Below are 17,463 nucleotides of genomic sequence, written 5' to 3' on the forward strand. Positions count from 1 at the left end.
GGTCACAAGCTGGCAGAGGGTAGATTTAGGCTAGATATCAGGAGGCACTACTTCACGGTCAGGGCGGCTAGGATCTGGAACCAACTTCCAAGAGAAGTGGTGCTGGCTCCCACCCTGGGGGTCTTTAAGAGGAGGCTAGATGTACACCTTGCTGGTGTTGTTTGACCCCAGTACTGTTTCCTGCCATGGCAGGGGGTCGGACTTGATGATCTGCTCAGGTCCCTTCCAACCGTACTAACTATGAAACTATGAACAAAACAAAGCAAAAACACATATGACACTGAGAAACAAAATGGGCCAATATGGAAAGAAATGTGGAATGAATATGGCCCAGTCTCATCCATTCAACTTTATGGATAGTTACAGCACTATAGGACAGAGCTAAGTACTAGTTCTTAATTAATAATAATGGTTACTCTTAGCTACTCTAAATTCTAAGCCAGGTCTTTAAGTCATTAGGCAAAACTCCTGTTGACCGCTAACATTTCCCGTAATATACTTGAGATCATGCCATTTGCCATGCATGTTTTATGTCCTCTTCAAGCAAACACACAATTGCACAACACTGTCTACTTAAGCCACCCTTTCTCCCAGGGTATTATTTGGACTTCTTCTGTATTAATCAAGATAACAAACCACAAGAACATTGTTCAAGCCAACTGTCAAGCTCAGGTAAAGCATAAGTAAAACCAAGCTTGATAGGTGGGAGAAAGCCACTAGTTGTGTCATTGTTTAGTATGTTGATACAAATCCGTACCAGATCTAGTCTGTACCTTTAAATAACAATTTATTCAGTTTTTCTTGGGAAAATAATGAACAAACAGCCCTTCAGGGCAATTCCTGATAACAGACTACTGCTGCCAATCAGTGGATACCAGCTTTGTGATATTATTCTAGCCAACCAAAATAATAGTCATGGTGAATACCATAGAGCATGTATGTTTGGTCACATAAAACAGTGTTTTGTCAGTGGCACCACTTCTATTCCAAGAATAATCTTTCTGTTCCCCAAAATTTTTCACTGTGTCTTTTTTTTTGCTGCAATTTATTTGCATGTTAAAGTATGAAGTTCAAACTGATAAGAGGGAGGGTGGCCTAGTAGCAAGGGAGTTTGTGGGGTCTCTGGTAGGTCCAGTTCCTTGTTCTACCATAGTCTTCCTGTGGGACGTTAGACAAATCATCCTGGTCTTAGTCACTTCCCCATTTACTTAACAAGAAATGGAGATATAAAGTACTTCCTAGTCTCACACGATTGTTGTAAAGGGAAATTCATTAAAGACTGTGAGCCATTCAGATACTACAGTAATGGGAACCATAGAAGTCCCCTAAATGAATAGACTCATCTCACCATAGAGCCAGGGTGGGCGAACTGTTTGAGTAGTTCAATAAATACATCATTTTCTATTTCTCATTGTCTTCAGGATTTATTATTTATTCTAAGCTGTCATTTAATGATAAATAATCATCTGAACTGGCTGCATGCAGCATATTTACTCTGCAGTTCACTCAGTTCATTCATTTCTAAAGCTATCTCCTGTGGCTCTCAGTTGTCAAGATTTTGGTTTGGGGATAGAATGGTTAGGAAGTCTGACTACCCTGATAGAGATGTTTGTCTGTCCATTCATCCATCCTGGACATTTCCCTAGCACCCATCACACTAATGTCCAAGCATATGAACTGGCTGGGATTTTGAAAGTGACAAAGAAATTTGGATGTCCAATTTTCATTTAATGAAGTGGGTGTAAAATCTTTAGTATCCTTCATACAGTTATGTTTCACTGCAAACTTTGATGAGAAGTTAAATGCAGTCAGAATTACTTAACAACTGTCATAAAGTAAAGTCAAAACCAGTTTCATGATTCACCACGTTCTTATAGGGCTCTACTAAGTCACATCTCCTGCTATGATCTAGTTAAATCCCCTCCCTATGCCATGAGTGACTGGTGCCTCCTGAATCTTGAACATGCTAAAACCCAAGACTTCCCACTTGACAGGTCTGATCCAGATGCAGAGTTGGGGTCTATGTTTTTTAATATAGGGTCTAACCTTTGTATTTAAAACACATCCTCTCATTTTAATTATTATAACCTTTCCAAATCCCAAAACTAGCATACCCATTGTTATTTCTCTTCATGACTCTCCGGTTTCTGAAATTGTAGGTTTGCTGCACAGCCCGATACTACTGGCATTTATTTGTTTAGAGAAAAGCACAGTTTAATGTGTGCTTTGAAGAGCAATACAAAGCATGCAGAATAACTTGGACTATGCAAAGAAATTACAAAGGAAGGAAGCGAAACAAGACAAAGCAGGTCAAGCTTTGGACATTACCTAGCCTTGTGAGTTTTTGTTTACAGGATCACCCCTACTCCTATTGAAATGAACGGGAAGGTTGCTGGAGTGGCTGCTTTTTTGTCAGTTAGCTTTTAAAAGGAGAGCTTCCAGGATCATCAGAACATCCGTTCTGAAATGATCACTTCCTATAGCCTTGATCCTACAAATATTTTGTACCTCCTTAAGTTTGTGAATAGATCAAAAAGTCAATAAAAATAATTATAAAAAAGCTATGCAGGGAGTTTGCAAGACCTAGGCCTACTTGGTTTTTATCCTACTAGGCACAAAACCCCTTATATCTCTAATTAAATTATGCCGACTTATTTGCATTTTGTGGAACGCTGGTAGGCTCCTATTGCAGAGTGCACTATAGATACATGAACATTCAGAACAACTGATGTGTTAATCATAATTTGAATGGAATCACTTGGGCATTCATAACAGTTTCATCTACAGACGTCAGTTCCTTTCACTCCTATACATTTTGACATCATGTGTTAAACTGAACATAACTATTACAGATGCTTGACAAGGCTGGTCATAGCTAATAAAAGTTCACAATAACATTTGTGCAAGCTGACATGGAAGCTGGTTGTAAGAAGAGTTGTACTATTCTGAAAGAATTTGTAAAGTTTTGGAGAATCTTGACAACTGGGTCAAAAGATGGTGGATTTATTTTTAAATTGTAAGATAGGAGACCATCAGAATTATGAAGCTGGATCAGACCAATGATCCATTCAGTCCAAAAATCCTGTCTTACAATTACTAGTAAAAATTATGTATTTCAAAGTGAATGATATACTATAATGGAATTATCTGCCCCTAAGGGATGTTTCTTCCTAACCTCAGATAATTAGTGGCTGTCTTAAACCACAAAGCCTGCTTCTTGATCTTCCTTTACAAATATGTAAATACATGTAAATATATATAATAAGGAAAAGGTAAGCAGGGGCAAATACTCCCTGGGGTGTGTCCTCATCACTAGTCTAGAGGAATGTCCCCCCCCCCCCCGCTTACTTTCTGGCATTCTTCCATAACAGCTGCACGGCTTCAATATTGCCCCGCACCATAACCAAGCCTCTATTGTAAAGTTTCTCAACCTGTAGGCTGCGACCCAAAAGTGAGTCACAAGAATATAGGAAAAGGTTGTGAACAAACTTTAAAAATGGATTCTCTTTTAAAGAAGAAAAATGTGGGAAGCCACGGCTTTTCCCTTGCAGGTTGGCAGAGTTCCAGCCTGCAAGGGGCTGCTTGGGGCCCACCATACCCCACACACACCCACCCCCTGCCCCACACACTAGGGGCCTGAGGGCTGGGGGTGGGGGCAGCAGGTTGGGAGTGAGGAACACTGAGTCAGGACTAGCCATCAACATTTACAAATGGGTCCTGGTACAAAAAAGGTTGAGAACCATTTAGGGGTAGGCCCCTGGGAGTTCATATCTGTGTGTTTAAACTATGCCTCCTGTGGATATAGGCCCAAGCTCATACCTACAAGGGGATAGTAATTTAAACTAGACCTAAAATATAATGAACAGCAGTGATGCACACTGGGGGGGCAACAAGAAATTAACACAGTCTTTGTTTTGCTGTCCATTTCATTGCACATGCTGATGTTGCAATGAAGTCATGCCAGACAGCAGAAGCATGCAAGTTAGTTCCTAGCCAGACTACTTGGATAAACATATCAGATGGATCTGACAAGTCATCTATTTCAGTACATGGGATCAGTTTTAATACACTATTGAAAGATGTATTGAAGTATACACAGGAAACAATTACAATAGCTCATGTGAGGTTTGGAAGAAGTAGAATGCCTGGAACAGCTTAAAAAAAAAAGACACTGTTTTGCCTAATGTAGTGGAAAATCTCTACAACATACAGAGATAAAGAAGCAACCCAGGGACCAATTACTATTTAAAAGATAAGGAGGATGATTTGAAAAACAGATCAAAGCATAATGCTATCCAAAAGACCTTGAAAAAAATAGCTCAGCATGACCTAGTTACCTATTTCAAGGAGGACTAACTTTTTCTTGGAGAAATGTGCATTTTCATGGTAGGTATAACATTCCCAGGGTTTAAGAATTCCAAAATGCAACCATCTGCCTGATCCTTTAACAACAGAAGAGGAGATAACTCACTTTTCAGTTTGAGGGATATAGAAAATCGTCTCTGTGCATCAGGGAGTTATTCCACCCTAGCTGTAGTTTTGTAATCTAGAGTCTCAGATTCCTGCACATAGAATCCCAAAGAAGTTACATACCAAAAGCCCAGCTCTATTAAGTCAAAGTTACAAATGATTAATTAAAATTAAAAAAAAGGAGTCAGGAAACATAAATAGGATTCCTCCGGCAATGTTGATTTGGTCTCTCTGTGCTAAGCTTGCACATTTTACTCCTGCCTAGTAATGTGCATGAACATGTTACTACATTTGTCAGAAAATGTAGGCCACAAATTTCCAGGGATATGTAAAAAGAAGAAGGATGGTTCCAGTATATAGGTTACTACAAAAGGAAACAGGAGACCCTGCTCCATTACAGGCTTCCTGTGGTAAGTCCACCTCTCTTAACCTCTCTTTCCCCAGCTGCCAAGAAGCGGGTTAATAGTTTTTTCCTACCTCCCAGAAAATCTGTCAGATTTAACTACGTTAGATATTTCGGTTGCGTTCAGACACTATAGAGACAGGGGGTGCTGTTATGCAACTAAGACATGTAACTGAAGTAACTGCTACATTTCAAGACAGTTTTAAGAGTATGAACACACCTAACAATTTGGAATGTTTCAGAGGCCAGGCTGCACATACATACAAGCCCTTTGAAATGCTCCAAAACAGAAGTTGTTAAAATGAAATACTAGCTAGAAGCGTTTCACTTTCAATTATGTGTGCACAAGGACAGCACATGGAAGCAGAGAGCTGGGGCAGAATCAAAACTTACCTCTAACCCCCTCATCCCTGCCAGACCCCTGGTGCCATGCCAACACCACAGCTGGACCCTCCAGCCCCAATCTTTCCTACCCCAAATCCAAGGGGGAGAGGAGAGATTTGAGAGTTTTGGAAGCTCTCCTCCAACCAAACTTGTCTCCACGCTCTCCTCCACTCTATTGCTGTGTTCCCATGAGCAGGAAAGTAGGGAGAGGGAACTAAGAGCAGAGCTGCAGATTGCTACAGCCTCCTCTAGCGTCTACCATCAGGTACGAGAGGAAGTTGCAGCACTTCAAAGCATTCCAGCCAGGAATGGCATGGGTCATGTGTGTGCCCCCTGGGTTAATTGTTTCCTTTCTAAAGCATTTTAAGTGTGTTTCACTTGGAAGCGTTTCAGCTATTACGAACGTGACTCGTTACATCCATGATTATTTCTGCCTGAGTCCCAAGGGTTCAGTCCTGCAAACACTATCCTGCACATTCTCATCAATGCAACAGAACAGTCACAGTAGCAAATGTTTTTCTTGATAAATATAGTGGTTGTATGAACAAACTGGTAATGTTTTTTCCACCTTTCCCATTTAATCAGATAAAATTGAAGGTACTATGTATTCCACACTAGTCAGGTAGCACATATTTCAAATAGCACTTAGTACACATGTAAATACCTGGGACACAAAGGTAAGGCAAGGGAACTACTAACTGTATTTCACCAGTTTTTAATACCATAAGCTTCAAAGATTAAAATCTTGGGGAAGTCAATAGCAGTAAGGTACAGCATACTGGTAAGTAAAAGCACTATGCTCCAGTCACTCAGGTTGATTAACTTGGTTGCTCTTGACAAGTGCTCAGTCAGCACTACTCAGGTTCAATTGACAATTCACATCCTATTAGAGGAAAACCCCACTATATTACTAAGCATCACTTGCTATACTTGCTTATTCAAGATCTTATCACTTAAAGAAGACCCCTTTGTTCTCTTACTGCAGGTCATTATAATCCTGGATTTTAGTAATCATCCTTTGAAAGGCATCTGTGAGAACCATGACCTACAGACTTCACATGGGAACTAAGCAGGGAAGAGACCCCTGGCCTAAGGCAGGCTGCAGACTATCAGTACAGCTCCTGCTGAGCAGACAGACATGCAGGCCCCCCACTCTAACTCATGGTGCTTTACATAAAGTTAAAGTGCCCTCCCTAACCCAACAGACGTTCACCTGTTGTGCTGGAGGCAGGGATCAAGCCTGCCTGCAGGAGCCTGAGAAGCCTTCCTGCAGCTGAGGAGCTGTCCCTCTCCCTGAGCCCTTCCCCCCTCCAAGCTTTGGGACTGTCAGCAGGAAGGAAGGGGAAAGGGAGTGAGCTGCCAGCTGGGATTTGCCTGGTCTGAGTTTGGGGGGGGGAAGAGGAAGACTTAGGGGGACGCTGTGAGCCTGGGGGCTCCGAACCACCTGCCTTCCCTCCAGCTCAGGCCAGGCAAACCACAACCCACAGCTTATTCCCTTCTCCCCCATCCTTTCCTGCTGGCAGCCCCGGGGACAGGGCTGAGCTGCATCACTCCAGCCCCAATCATGCAACAAATTAATCCTAGAGAACACAAGTTCCCTATGGTGCTCTAAAGTGGAGTACCTTCATCTGATATCTCATTTGATGAGGGCTAATTTGTCACACGATTGGCCACATTAAAGGCACTCAATCAGATTTACCCAAAGAACCTTTTCTGCTGCTCTGCACGTGTCACGGCACAGCTGTAGAGCACTTTCAGAGGGCTGATTGCGTGGAAAACTTAACTTCTGTCTGTGCCCCTGTGTCCATGAATACATTGGTAAATCTACTCTTCCATTCTTCTGCCTTTCTGGGCTGCTGAATTTGTGCAGCAGGAGAGCGCTACCCCACATAGTCATGCTGGCTGTACTTTTCCTTCATCCCATGATGGAGAATTAGGGTTTCCATGGCAAGGAGATTCTTCCAAGGCCTTTCCCAATAGGATGAGTTTCACCCTATAGGTAGGCAGAACACGGCTGACACATTCAGGAGCGCACACTGTCATAAAAGTAGATGTGGACTTAACTGTAACAACCACTGTTATCTCTTTGGGAAGTCCTTTAAATTCCAGTATGAAATGAAAAACACTCAAAATTTGCCCCTTCCAAAAGTTCTCATTCCTTGGGTGCAGAGACTGCTTTAATACATTGCCCTTGAACAACTTATACTGTCCTACTGCAAAGTATTTGGGAAGCTAAAAGGAACAAGTTAATTTCATTCTGTATAACACCAATTTACTGTTGAAGAAAAGTTAATGTATATAACTTACAGTAATAAAATCAAATAACAGCAGATCTCCAGAAATGCAATACTAGAATGGAAAGTATGATATACAGCTAAGACAGTTCTTGATTAAGTTGCAAACCATTTTCTCTCACTTAGGGGAATGAAAATATAACTGTAGAACTGCCTCCGAGGCATGGCCTGAGATGAACTATTTCTTTTTGTTTTGAGTGCAACCAGAATATGATTCTGCATTTCGCTAGATGCTACACAAATTAATGAAGTCCATTCTCCCACCAAGTCTATAAAGCTATTCCTACTTACACAGGAAAGGCAGAAAAATTTTTCCAAGAAATCAGGGCTGTTTAGAGGGCCAACTCCTCATATTCCTAATAGAAAAACAGATAGAAGCTACAAGAGGCTCCTACTTTTCTATGTAGGTTTACTCTGCTTAGGCAGATGTTCTGGGTCTTAATCTGAATTCTCATTAGGCCTGACCCAACCATGGTTAGAGACCCTTTTTATTAATATGGCAATTGTATTAAGCAGAATAGAAAGACCACCTGTGGTTATGCAGAGGTAGGAATTCATTTGAAGGATCTAAAGAAACAGAAAATACTAAGAGGGGTCATTTCTGCTTTAGCTACTGTAGAGCCAAGTCATATTTCACGGTTAACCAAACATGAAATAAAACATATAAACATATTTCATTTTAAAAGGAACATTTTATTTTTTGGTAGCTTTGTATATAAGCTTCAGCCTAGTTAATACAAACCATGCACAGCAAGAAGGTTAACATCTGTATCTTGTGTATTATACCATTGCCTCTAAAAACACTGCTTTACAAGTCTTCAAATATACCAAACCAAAGTAGTCTTTGCACAAAAACACTGAATTCCAAATGGCAAAAGTACAAGTGTAAACCTTGTCAGCAAGTCATATACAAACAGAATATTTACCTTGAAATGCTGGGGTCCACACCTCCAACTCCTGCCTCAGCTTAGTCACAGTGAGTAAGGACTACTCAGACACAACAGGTTTTGCAGGATTAGGGTCTATTACAAAAAAAAATTCAATATCCTATATAAAATTAACTGTAACTTCTGAGCCAAATTCTAGCCTCGCTTTCTTCAATATAGTCCATTGACAGCACAGATGGAACCAAAAGAAGAATATGATCAAGTCAATATTTCAGGGATACAGGTTGTAGGCGGCAAAAGGAAAATCTAGTTGGCCTAATAAAAGATATCACCTCTGAAATGAGTTCTGATTCTGAAGTCAATATAGTACACGAGGGGTTGGTGACCTTTCAGGCATGGTGAGCCAAGTTAGCATAGCTCATTCTGAAGGACGGCTGCTGCCAGAGGCACAACTAGTAAGGTTTGCCACCTGTGCCCCTTCTCTGTCCTGCTCTACTCAAGCTGCTTGTTGATCCCTCAGCCCTTCCTGCTCTGTGCTGAGGTCTGCTTTCTTCTTACCTTCCTTATCCTCGCTGCCAATTACTACAGACACCAACTGATGCCAAGGACAACGTTGGTAGTAAGACAAGCAGCAGATACTGTAAGGAGGCATGAGGGGGTGGGAAGGGGAAAGGGGACAGACAGACAGACCACCTGACTGACCAGACAGGACTGGGGCATCAAAACACAGCATGCCATTGGTTGCTGCTTTTGACCCAGCCATTGCTCCCTTTGCCACCACAACTGATTCCCCCATCTGCTGACATCCCAATGCATGCATGTCTGCAGGCCAATTCATGGGCCAGATCTGGCCTATGGGCCATAGGCTGACAACCCTTGCATTATACCAATATTACATCTTTCAATATTGCATTATATACAGTTGGCATTCTTTTGTAAAAGCCAACAATAAAGTCTACAAGAACCACTTCTGATTTTGATTGCCAAGCTTAAGATACTTTGAACTTGATTTGCTGTAGTGCTTAGCACATTAAACTCCCATTAAAAATTAATAGATGCCAGAGGGTACATATTTCTTAAATCAGGTCCAACATGCTTCGAAGTCAGATCCCATAATTAAAGATCACTTTGGAAAATGTTGGCCTAGAGCTTTAAATATATCTCTGATTTATAAAACACACAGTCCACAGGTATTATAGCAACTTTAAAAGCCAGAGAATAGAAATTATTCCACAATTTAAATTTGATTAGTCATAAATTTGATACAGATCTGTTACTAAGGTCCTTATCTGCATTTACATGGCCTCTTCCTCAGGGATCTTCCAAAGATCCTCCTCCTCAGTCAGATGACTTAATCTGGTCCTGAATAAATTTTAACACAGTCTGTGCAAATTGCTCATATTCTTTCCAATGCATGACAACCTTTTAAAGAGTTACGTTCATTCGATATTTTGAAGGGCTCTGATCACATTGTTTCTGTTTAATAAACCCCTTTAGAAGTTGGAAACTGAAATCTATATTCAGATATTTCCTCCCATTTCATTTTGAATACATTTGTGTGTGATCATCATGTCTCCTTGCAGTGGTTGGCCCACCAAACAGTTGGGACTTCCCTTGCACACAAATGGCAGTGGCCTGTATTTTTGTTACCATTCTCCACAACCTGTTCTCACAACTCATGATGAGGACAGATTCTCTCTCACACACAGAGGAATTTTATTGTGGGGGGTGGAGGGAAAAGACATGTATGAATTAATATGTGGATTTTGTAACCAAAAAATGCTTATAAAAGTCACATTTCTGCCTATCAACTCCAACAGTGTTCTCTGGAGAAGCTAAGCAACTGTTCAAAGTATAACCTCAGACTGCCAAAACGGCATTGTTTCACAGGATAATTCTTCCAGCCTGCGTTTAATAAGGAAGGTTCCATTCTATTGTTAGGATTTTGTTTCCATGCAGAGAGTCTCAATATGTTTATTCCTCTTACAGAGAAAACAATCTCATGTACTTTTTTATGGCACAGAAAGTTTTTTCTTCAATACAATGTATTTTTCCATCAGGTAATTATTTACAAGGTCTTTTGTTAACACTGCGGATAGAGTTTTGCTTTGGAACAGAGTGAATATATTCTTGAATAACTTTAATCGGTCAGTGATTTCCCGTTATAAGAGACTTTTTCCCTCCTCCCCTTCTCCCCACCCCCATCTCCCAGCTAAGTATGTCCTTGTGTAGCTCATGAGTTTCCTTTGCCACTGATGGTCCCGTGAATAATGCCGTCTTCAATGTAATGACCAGCGGCATCTGTGCTTCTGGTGAGCACAGTTGAAGGAATCCTTGAAGAGCATCTATCCTGACTTTTATCATCAGAAGGGCAGCAGATCATCCTTCTCATTGTGGTTGACATCTCTTCATCTTTGTAAGAATAAATTACTGGGTTCATAACAGAGTTGAGCAAAGCCAAAAGAAGGAACCATCTTTTCACATGCTGAACCCCACAATGAGTGCAGTTCAGACCATCAAGAAGCAAAACTACTAGCCCAGGAGTCCAACAGACAACAAATGCACCTAGGAAAAGAAAAAAGGAAAAGTATTTCAGACTTTGATAAATTCTGGCTTTGGGCATGCAAGCACATTTGGTATCCTCCAGAAACATCAGGGTTGTTAACAATATACACACCAAATTGTAAATAGAGAAGAAAAGGTGATCTCAGTAGCAAAATTACATCTGGCAGTAATTTCTCTGAAAAAAACAACTCTCATGATTTAGTAGGTTAGGACTTGGAAGGTTACAAAGGGCAGGAATTAGGAAGCAAAGTGTCGGATGAAAGCTGTATCAGGCAATTACAACAAAAAACTGCTCTGGCTATAAAGAAATGGGGGCAAAGAATTCTTTGGCATAAATATAACTGAGTCTAGGAAACCAGTGCTTTGGTAAGATGGCAAGCAACTCTTCTATCAGGATTTAAATACAAACAGGTTCAACATGACCCATCCACCCAGGTACAGTGCCTTTGTACAGTATCATCCACCAGCACTTTCTGACACTGGCTCAATCTGGCAATAATCTGCCCTCTCTCTCCACTGCCTAGTCTTTTCGGTTTCTATGGCTAACGGGATCTTCCCTTCAGAAGAAGGGTTACACAGCAAGTTCCTCCCCATCTCTTCAGCTCCTCAGTACTAAAAGCATGAGGCAGAGGGATCAGCCAGCCACTGAGCCAACAGGGAGTTTGTGCGTCTAGTTTCTCTACAGAAGGGAGAGCAAAAGTAAATCAGAGGTAAAAACTTTGAAAATGAGGGGAGTTTTGAGAAAAAGGAACCTGAGGGCCAGGTAAGAGATGAGGCTGAGAGAGAAAGAATCAAGTTTTGAAGGGAAAGGAGTAGAAGAAAAAAGAGAGGTTTAAAGCAAGAGATAGAAGTAACTGGGGAAAAGAAGGGAAACAACAGTGAGGAATGAAAAAAGAGAAAATGCTCGAGAGAGAAAGAGAGACAGAGAAAAGTGCATGAATGAGGGATTACTGTATTGAAGGGAACCGGAAAACAGAAGAGATATGCAAAGAAGACACCATCATGTTGTACCTGTTTGGCAGTCAAAGTGCCAAGATTGGGAGTAGGAGCAGGCACACATGGTTCTTCATGGAAGAAGATAAGAACAGAAGGACCCCCAGTTAGAGGGGTGAGATGTGAGCAGTAGGACCAGTGGAGATGAGAGCCCCTTGGTGAAAAAGTGAAGAAGCCACACCTACTTCCTTCTATCAGTTTTATGCTCTAAAAAATAGGTATCAGTATAAAGTGAGGGGTGAGACAGAAAAAACGCTCAACAAAAAAGAAAAGTAATGGCCATAGGCAATGACTACATTTTTTGCTGGTGGGTACTTGCAGATGTAAAAAACCAAAACAAAACAAAAACATGGTACTTTACTTTTAACTCAGAGCACTCCCATGCTGAGACCTGTGTACACCCAAAAGACGTAGCACATTACTTCAACCCAGTTCTGCAGCATCTTTAAAGACTGGGCACTTTAGTGCAGCTTTTTTGGTGCTTTTATCTAACAGAAGTGCCAAAAAAGCCCTGCTGAAGTGCCCGATTTTTACAGACACTGAAGAGCCTGATTGATGTAATGCACTACTACCTCTGGTAAAGCGTGGGGGTTTTTTGTTTGTTTTGGGGGGGTTGTTTGGTTTTTTGTTTGTTTTTTAAACATCTGCAAGTGGCTCCTTGGGTGCTCAGCACCCACTTATTTTTTTCAGTGGGTGCTCTGACAGCACACACGGAGTTGGTGCTTATATGGTAATGGCAACATGAAGGAAGAACAGAAATGCAAGAATAAGAGGCAGTACAGTAATGTAAATCAGACCCATGTGTCAACCCCCTCCTGTCCAAAAGAGGAAGGGTACCCATCTTGTGCAGGGGAGATGGACAAGATCTTCAGACTGACTACAGCTTATGGGTCAAGAGGGAGGGTCATGATAACAGCCCTGTTTCTTCTCCTCCCCCAACATTGGTCTGTCATTCTTTGCTTCTGAGTCCACGGAAAAGCAGCTGTGCTCATGATAATACTAACTTACCACAAGCCACAACTGCTGTCTGACTTACAAAAATAGAAAACAACAACTCTGCACAAAAAAAGTCACAAAGTGGACAACAGGCTGAAGAAATTCCCCTCATTTATAAAGTCACATTTTCTCCTTTTGGGGCTTTAAAAATCAGCAAAGTAGTAAGTATCTTAGCAATTATTTACATAGCCCTGTCAAAATACTGTCTTGGTGGTCTTCAGAGCCATTCAACAGCTCTGATATTAAAAATAATTTCATTTTCATAATATCACTGGTTTTCCAATATATAAATTATGTAAGTATAATATGAAGGATGTAGTGTACAGCTAATGTCAACAAATGGGAAACACAAGAGTCAAGATTCAAACAGTAACATTACATTTACTGCACCATAAATCCATTGCTACCCTCCACCATTTGTCATAGAAGGAATAGATTTCAAAAACAATTAGCACCCCTTCATTTCCAAGCTTGCTTGGGATCTCGAAAAAATAAGATTGCCTAAGAATGCATTTAAAAAACTTCAGTCTATGTTACAAATTACTAAAAAAAATGCAAATAGTAAAAATAGTATGGAACTCACTTGTAGGTTAGATTGCAAAATTTGCTTATAGTTTACCTTCCATTCTACACTGCTCTACTAAGCAAGTGAACAAAATTCATTCAACAGATCTGTATTCATTTTTTAGGAAATATACTATAGAATGGAAAGATTAAGAGTCATTACTTGCCTAAGTTAAGTATTTAACTGAACTGTTGTTACAGTCAACATTTTTGTAGCACTATTAGTTTCATAGGTTACTTACAAATTATTGGTTAGTATCAGTAATTTGCAAGTGTTGATGCCAGGGTCTTATAGTTAAATCTTTTACCAAGACCATCAGTGCCAGAACTTCAGCTCAAAACATTAACTCCTGTAATCAACTCTGCGTGATAGACTGGTTCAGCTCCAGAAGGTTGTGTAAACAGTTGCAACACCAACTCTCATTAAGAGTATACATTGTAAGAACAGCATAAAGATTAATTGCACCAGAATTTACCTCAAGCCCACTGAAGTCAAGGGAAAAACTGTTGACTCAGTGGGTACTGGAATAGATCCTTGAATACATGACAACAGTATAGGACATTAACACCAACTCTCTGCAAGTACTTGAGTACTCAGTGAAGCCTTTTATAAGTTATCAAAGGTTACTGGTTGAATGCCAATGCACTGACTGTCAAAACATTAACACTGTACAAGACGTCAGTGTCTGTGTAAAAAGATTTTTTATCTTATTACTTATTCTCTTTATTTCAGAGTGTACAGAGCCCAAGTCAATAAGAACAGAACATTGTCCCAATCACCGTATTAAAAAGGCCTGTCATCTAGGCTTCGGGCAAGCTAAGCAATGAAAAACTCCAGGAAATGTAGGCAAAACTGTGAAGAGTTTAATAGCAAGTACAGGATGTCACAATGACATTTGTAAGACACTTCTCTAGTATCCACTGTGCTGTGTACAACACTTGCACTTCCCCTTATGGAAAGCTGGGGCTCTAAACATTTTACCCAGCTAAGGATTAAAGCCTATTGTGCAATACATAGTAAGGGACACTATCATAATTACTGGGCAGCTCTTTCCAGGGAGCATTTCTTTGGTCTGCCATCACTAAAAATACATTTAATCACACATACAAACAAGGTAAGATTCACACCCTATTCTTAACAAGGAACTCTCAAAGGGTTCTGCCCAAACAGATTCCCTTTCTAGCGTTTTTTCTATTTTTGCTTTATGAAACACAGCAGTCAAAACATTACTTAAAATATGGAGCCTAAGCTATGGCTTATATTGGTCTGTTCCTATGATTTTCACTGTACAGGCTCTCATAACATGAAGTATATCCTGCCTTACACGAAACCTTTTTTTAAACTTCTCAATTGGAATTAAAAGGTTTGGGTGCCAGGGCAAGTAAGATGACTACCTACAATATGAAAGATCAACAATGGATCGTATTGTTCTCAGGTCACTTCGGGATCTTCCTCCACTACACTTCAGATAATTTTCCTGTAGATTTTAATCACCCCCAACTGAGTTCCCCTAAATCTAGAAGATTTGTATTTTTTGAGGCTTACACTTGTCCTATGCCATAAAGCACTCTGTATATAGAGATTCTGTCATCTACAGTCTATGTTTAGGCAAAGGGAACTGTACTCAGTTTTAGCTGCCTTAACCACAGGTGCATTTTTGGTTGAAATGGAAGGACAAGTAAATTGTTCAGAGTAAAAACCCTTAACATCTTGATCAGATATGTATTACTAAAACAATGGCAAACTAGGATAATCCACTACTTGCATTTCACCTGAATGAACAGAAAAATCATGTACTGACATGCCTGGAATCCAGTGCTGCCACAATGATACTTTTACCAGCACCCAAGTTAGCTAGTTTAAAATTGCTTCAGTTCATCTCCAGGAGTTGCTGTCATCCCCTAATTGAAGCATGGACTTACCATGTGTTCCTGCCAGCTTGGTCAACTAAATTAAGCTCAGCCAGATGACACCATTTACCCCCAATTAAGCCAACTCCTCTTACCCTTCCCCAAGTAACAGCAAAGTATCAAACTGGTCCTAAATTAAAGCACATGCACCCACGCTCCCACAAAAAACATCTCACACTGTGGGAACAACTGAGATGAACAGCTTAACCACTGAACAGTGACTGATCATAAACAGCATAGAAATATGAACTCTTCCTAAGCCTTTACTTTTAAATAGGAAACTAAACCCATATCCTGGGTACAAGGGCCCATGTAGTGGCATAGGCTAAGATGTGACACCCCACACTGGACAGGAGACTGGACTGCAGTGGAAGTGTCGCCCTACCCCTGAGGGCTTTCCATACATGGGGAAACCTAATCAAAGACATGAGTGGAATCCAGGTAGTGTGCTTTAAAAGAAAAATGTGTTCATGCTGACATCACAGTTAGATGGCAGGGTGGGGAGAGATTTTTTCCTTTACTTTTCTAAACCTTTATAATAAAAATATTAAAAACAGAACGTAAAAGTGCAAAATCCATATCCTTCCAAGGGGCTCAGCAAGAAAAAAACTATATCAGAGACTGAATTCCCCCTCCCCTACACTATCCTTCATGGGGTGACACATTTAGGATCAGTTGTCCATCTTCTACCTTGCAGAGTGCCCTCTCAATGGTCCAGCGCAATACAAACATGTCCACATTTTGTTGCAAGGTGAAGTGTCCAAATTCAAATGTGACATGCATCTAGACTAAGAAGTGGAAGATTTATATGGCATTGCAAGAGAGAGAAAATGCATCCAAGTAAGCTGAGAGGGGAGTAGGACTCAGGATGGGGAGGTTGACTCTTTTCCTCTTCAAGCAGGATTTTCACCACACATTAGGAAGCAGCAGCAGGCAGCTTTTGTGAGCGCTGGACTGTAAGTGCTCTGGTGAAGCCAGCAGACAAGTAGGAAACAGGTAAGAAGATTCTACAAGGGTGTGATACAAACCTATGAGATGCAAACCTGCCAGGGGTGAGGCAAAAGAGATGGGCTCTTCAAACCACTGCAAACTCACCCCCTACTCAACCAGTCCAACACCTAGCCTATTCCAGCATACACTGTAGGATCACAGAGGAATTCCTTTCAGCAGACAAGGTAATACAGAGACAGTCCAGATGCAAGCCTCCCTTTAAACCAGAGAGGGGAAGCAAAGAGAGGGAGCAGCATGCCAGTGGCATCCACGACTACCAGCCAGCCTCCCTCTGTACATCCTCTATTCTTTGGCACTCTTCCACACAGCTGAGAGGAATTTCACCCCACATCCCTGCCGGATGCCAATACTGGCAACCCAGCTTTTCCTTCGGCTTATGTTTCATGCTACACCAAAGCATCTTGGAGGCATCACTGCATAGCAACACTGTGATGTCATACACACAGCACTATGATCTTACCGCAGGGTTGAACAGGACAGGAGGACCTCCACATAAAAAAATCCTTGTTTAAAACCACAAGCAGCGCTACAATTAGCAAGCCCAGTATGAAAAGAAAAAAAAAAATACTGGAAGACATGAAAAGCAGGTAGGTTTTTACATGCAATTCAGATATGCCTGGAGACTTCTCCACCACAAAATAAAACTGTTCATAAGAAATACACTCTCATTAGTCAACAGCTATCTTGCTATGGACTTCAGTAAGAACTGCCTCAAGCTACTACAGTGCACCTGACTGAAGTAATGTGTGCCATCTAACAACAAACGCAACATTGATGGAATAATATTCTGGCTTTCTAGGTAATATATCAGGAAGAACAATAAGAAATGTAGGAGCTTCATTCAGAAAAAAATATTTTATATAGATACTACATAGGCAAATACTGTATGAGTATTTATGCTTTTCTAGTTAAGGCTGTCAGGCACTTGTCTCTTCCAGAACATTTTCTGAAATCAAAAAAAAAAAAAAAAAAAAAAAAAAAAAAA

At 40.7% G+C, this 17,463-nt stretch overlaps 1 protein-coding gene across 1 annotated transcript in view; it reads right to left on the minus strand.

Moving 5' to 3' along the window:
- Positions 1 to 8,223: 8,223 nt before the first annotated feature.
- LPAR3 (lysophosphatidic acid receptor 3) overlaps positions 8,224 to 17,463 on the minus strand; it is a 28,198-nt gene continuing 18,958 nt past the window's right edge. Inside the window, exon 3 of the mRNA XM_019501535.1 lies at positions 8,224 to 11,003. Within this exon, the coding sequence (XP_019357080.1) occupies positions 10,672 to 11,003 (332 nt within the window). The 3' untranslated portion in view covers positions 8,224 to 10,671. The remainder of the gene's footprint in view (positions 11,004 to 17,463) is intronic.

This window comes from Gavialis gangeticus, unplaced genomic scaffold (assembly GCF_001723915.1).
Source record: "Gavialis gangeticus isolate Ggan-Ray unplaced genomic scaffold, GavGan_comp1, whole genome shotgun sequence".
Taxonomy (NCBI): domain Eukaryota; kingdom Metazoa; phylum Chordata; order Crocodylia; family Gavialidae; genus Gavialis; species Gavialis gangeticus.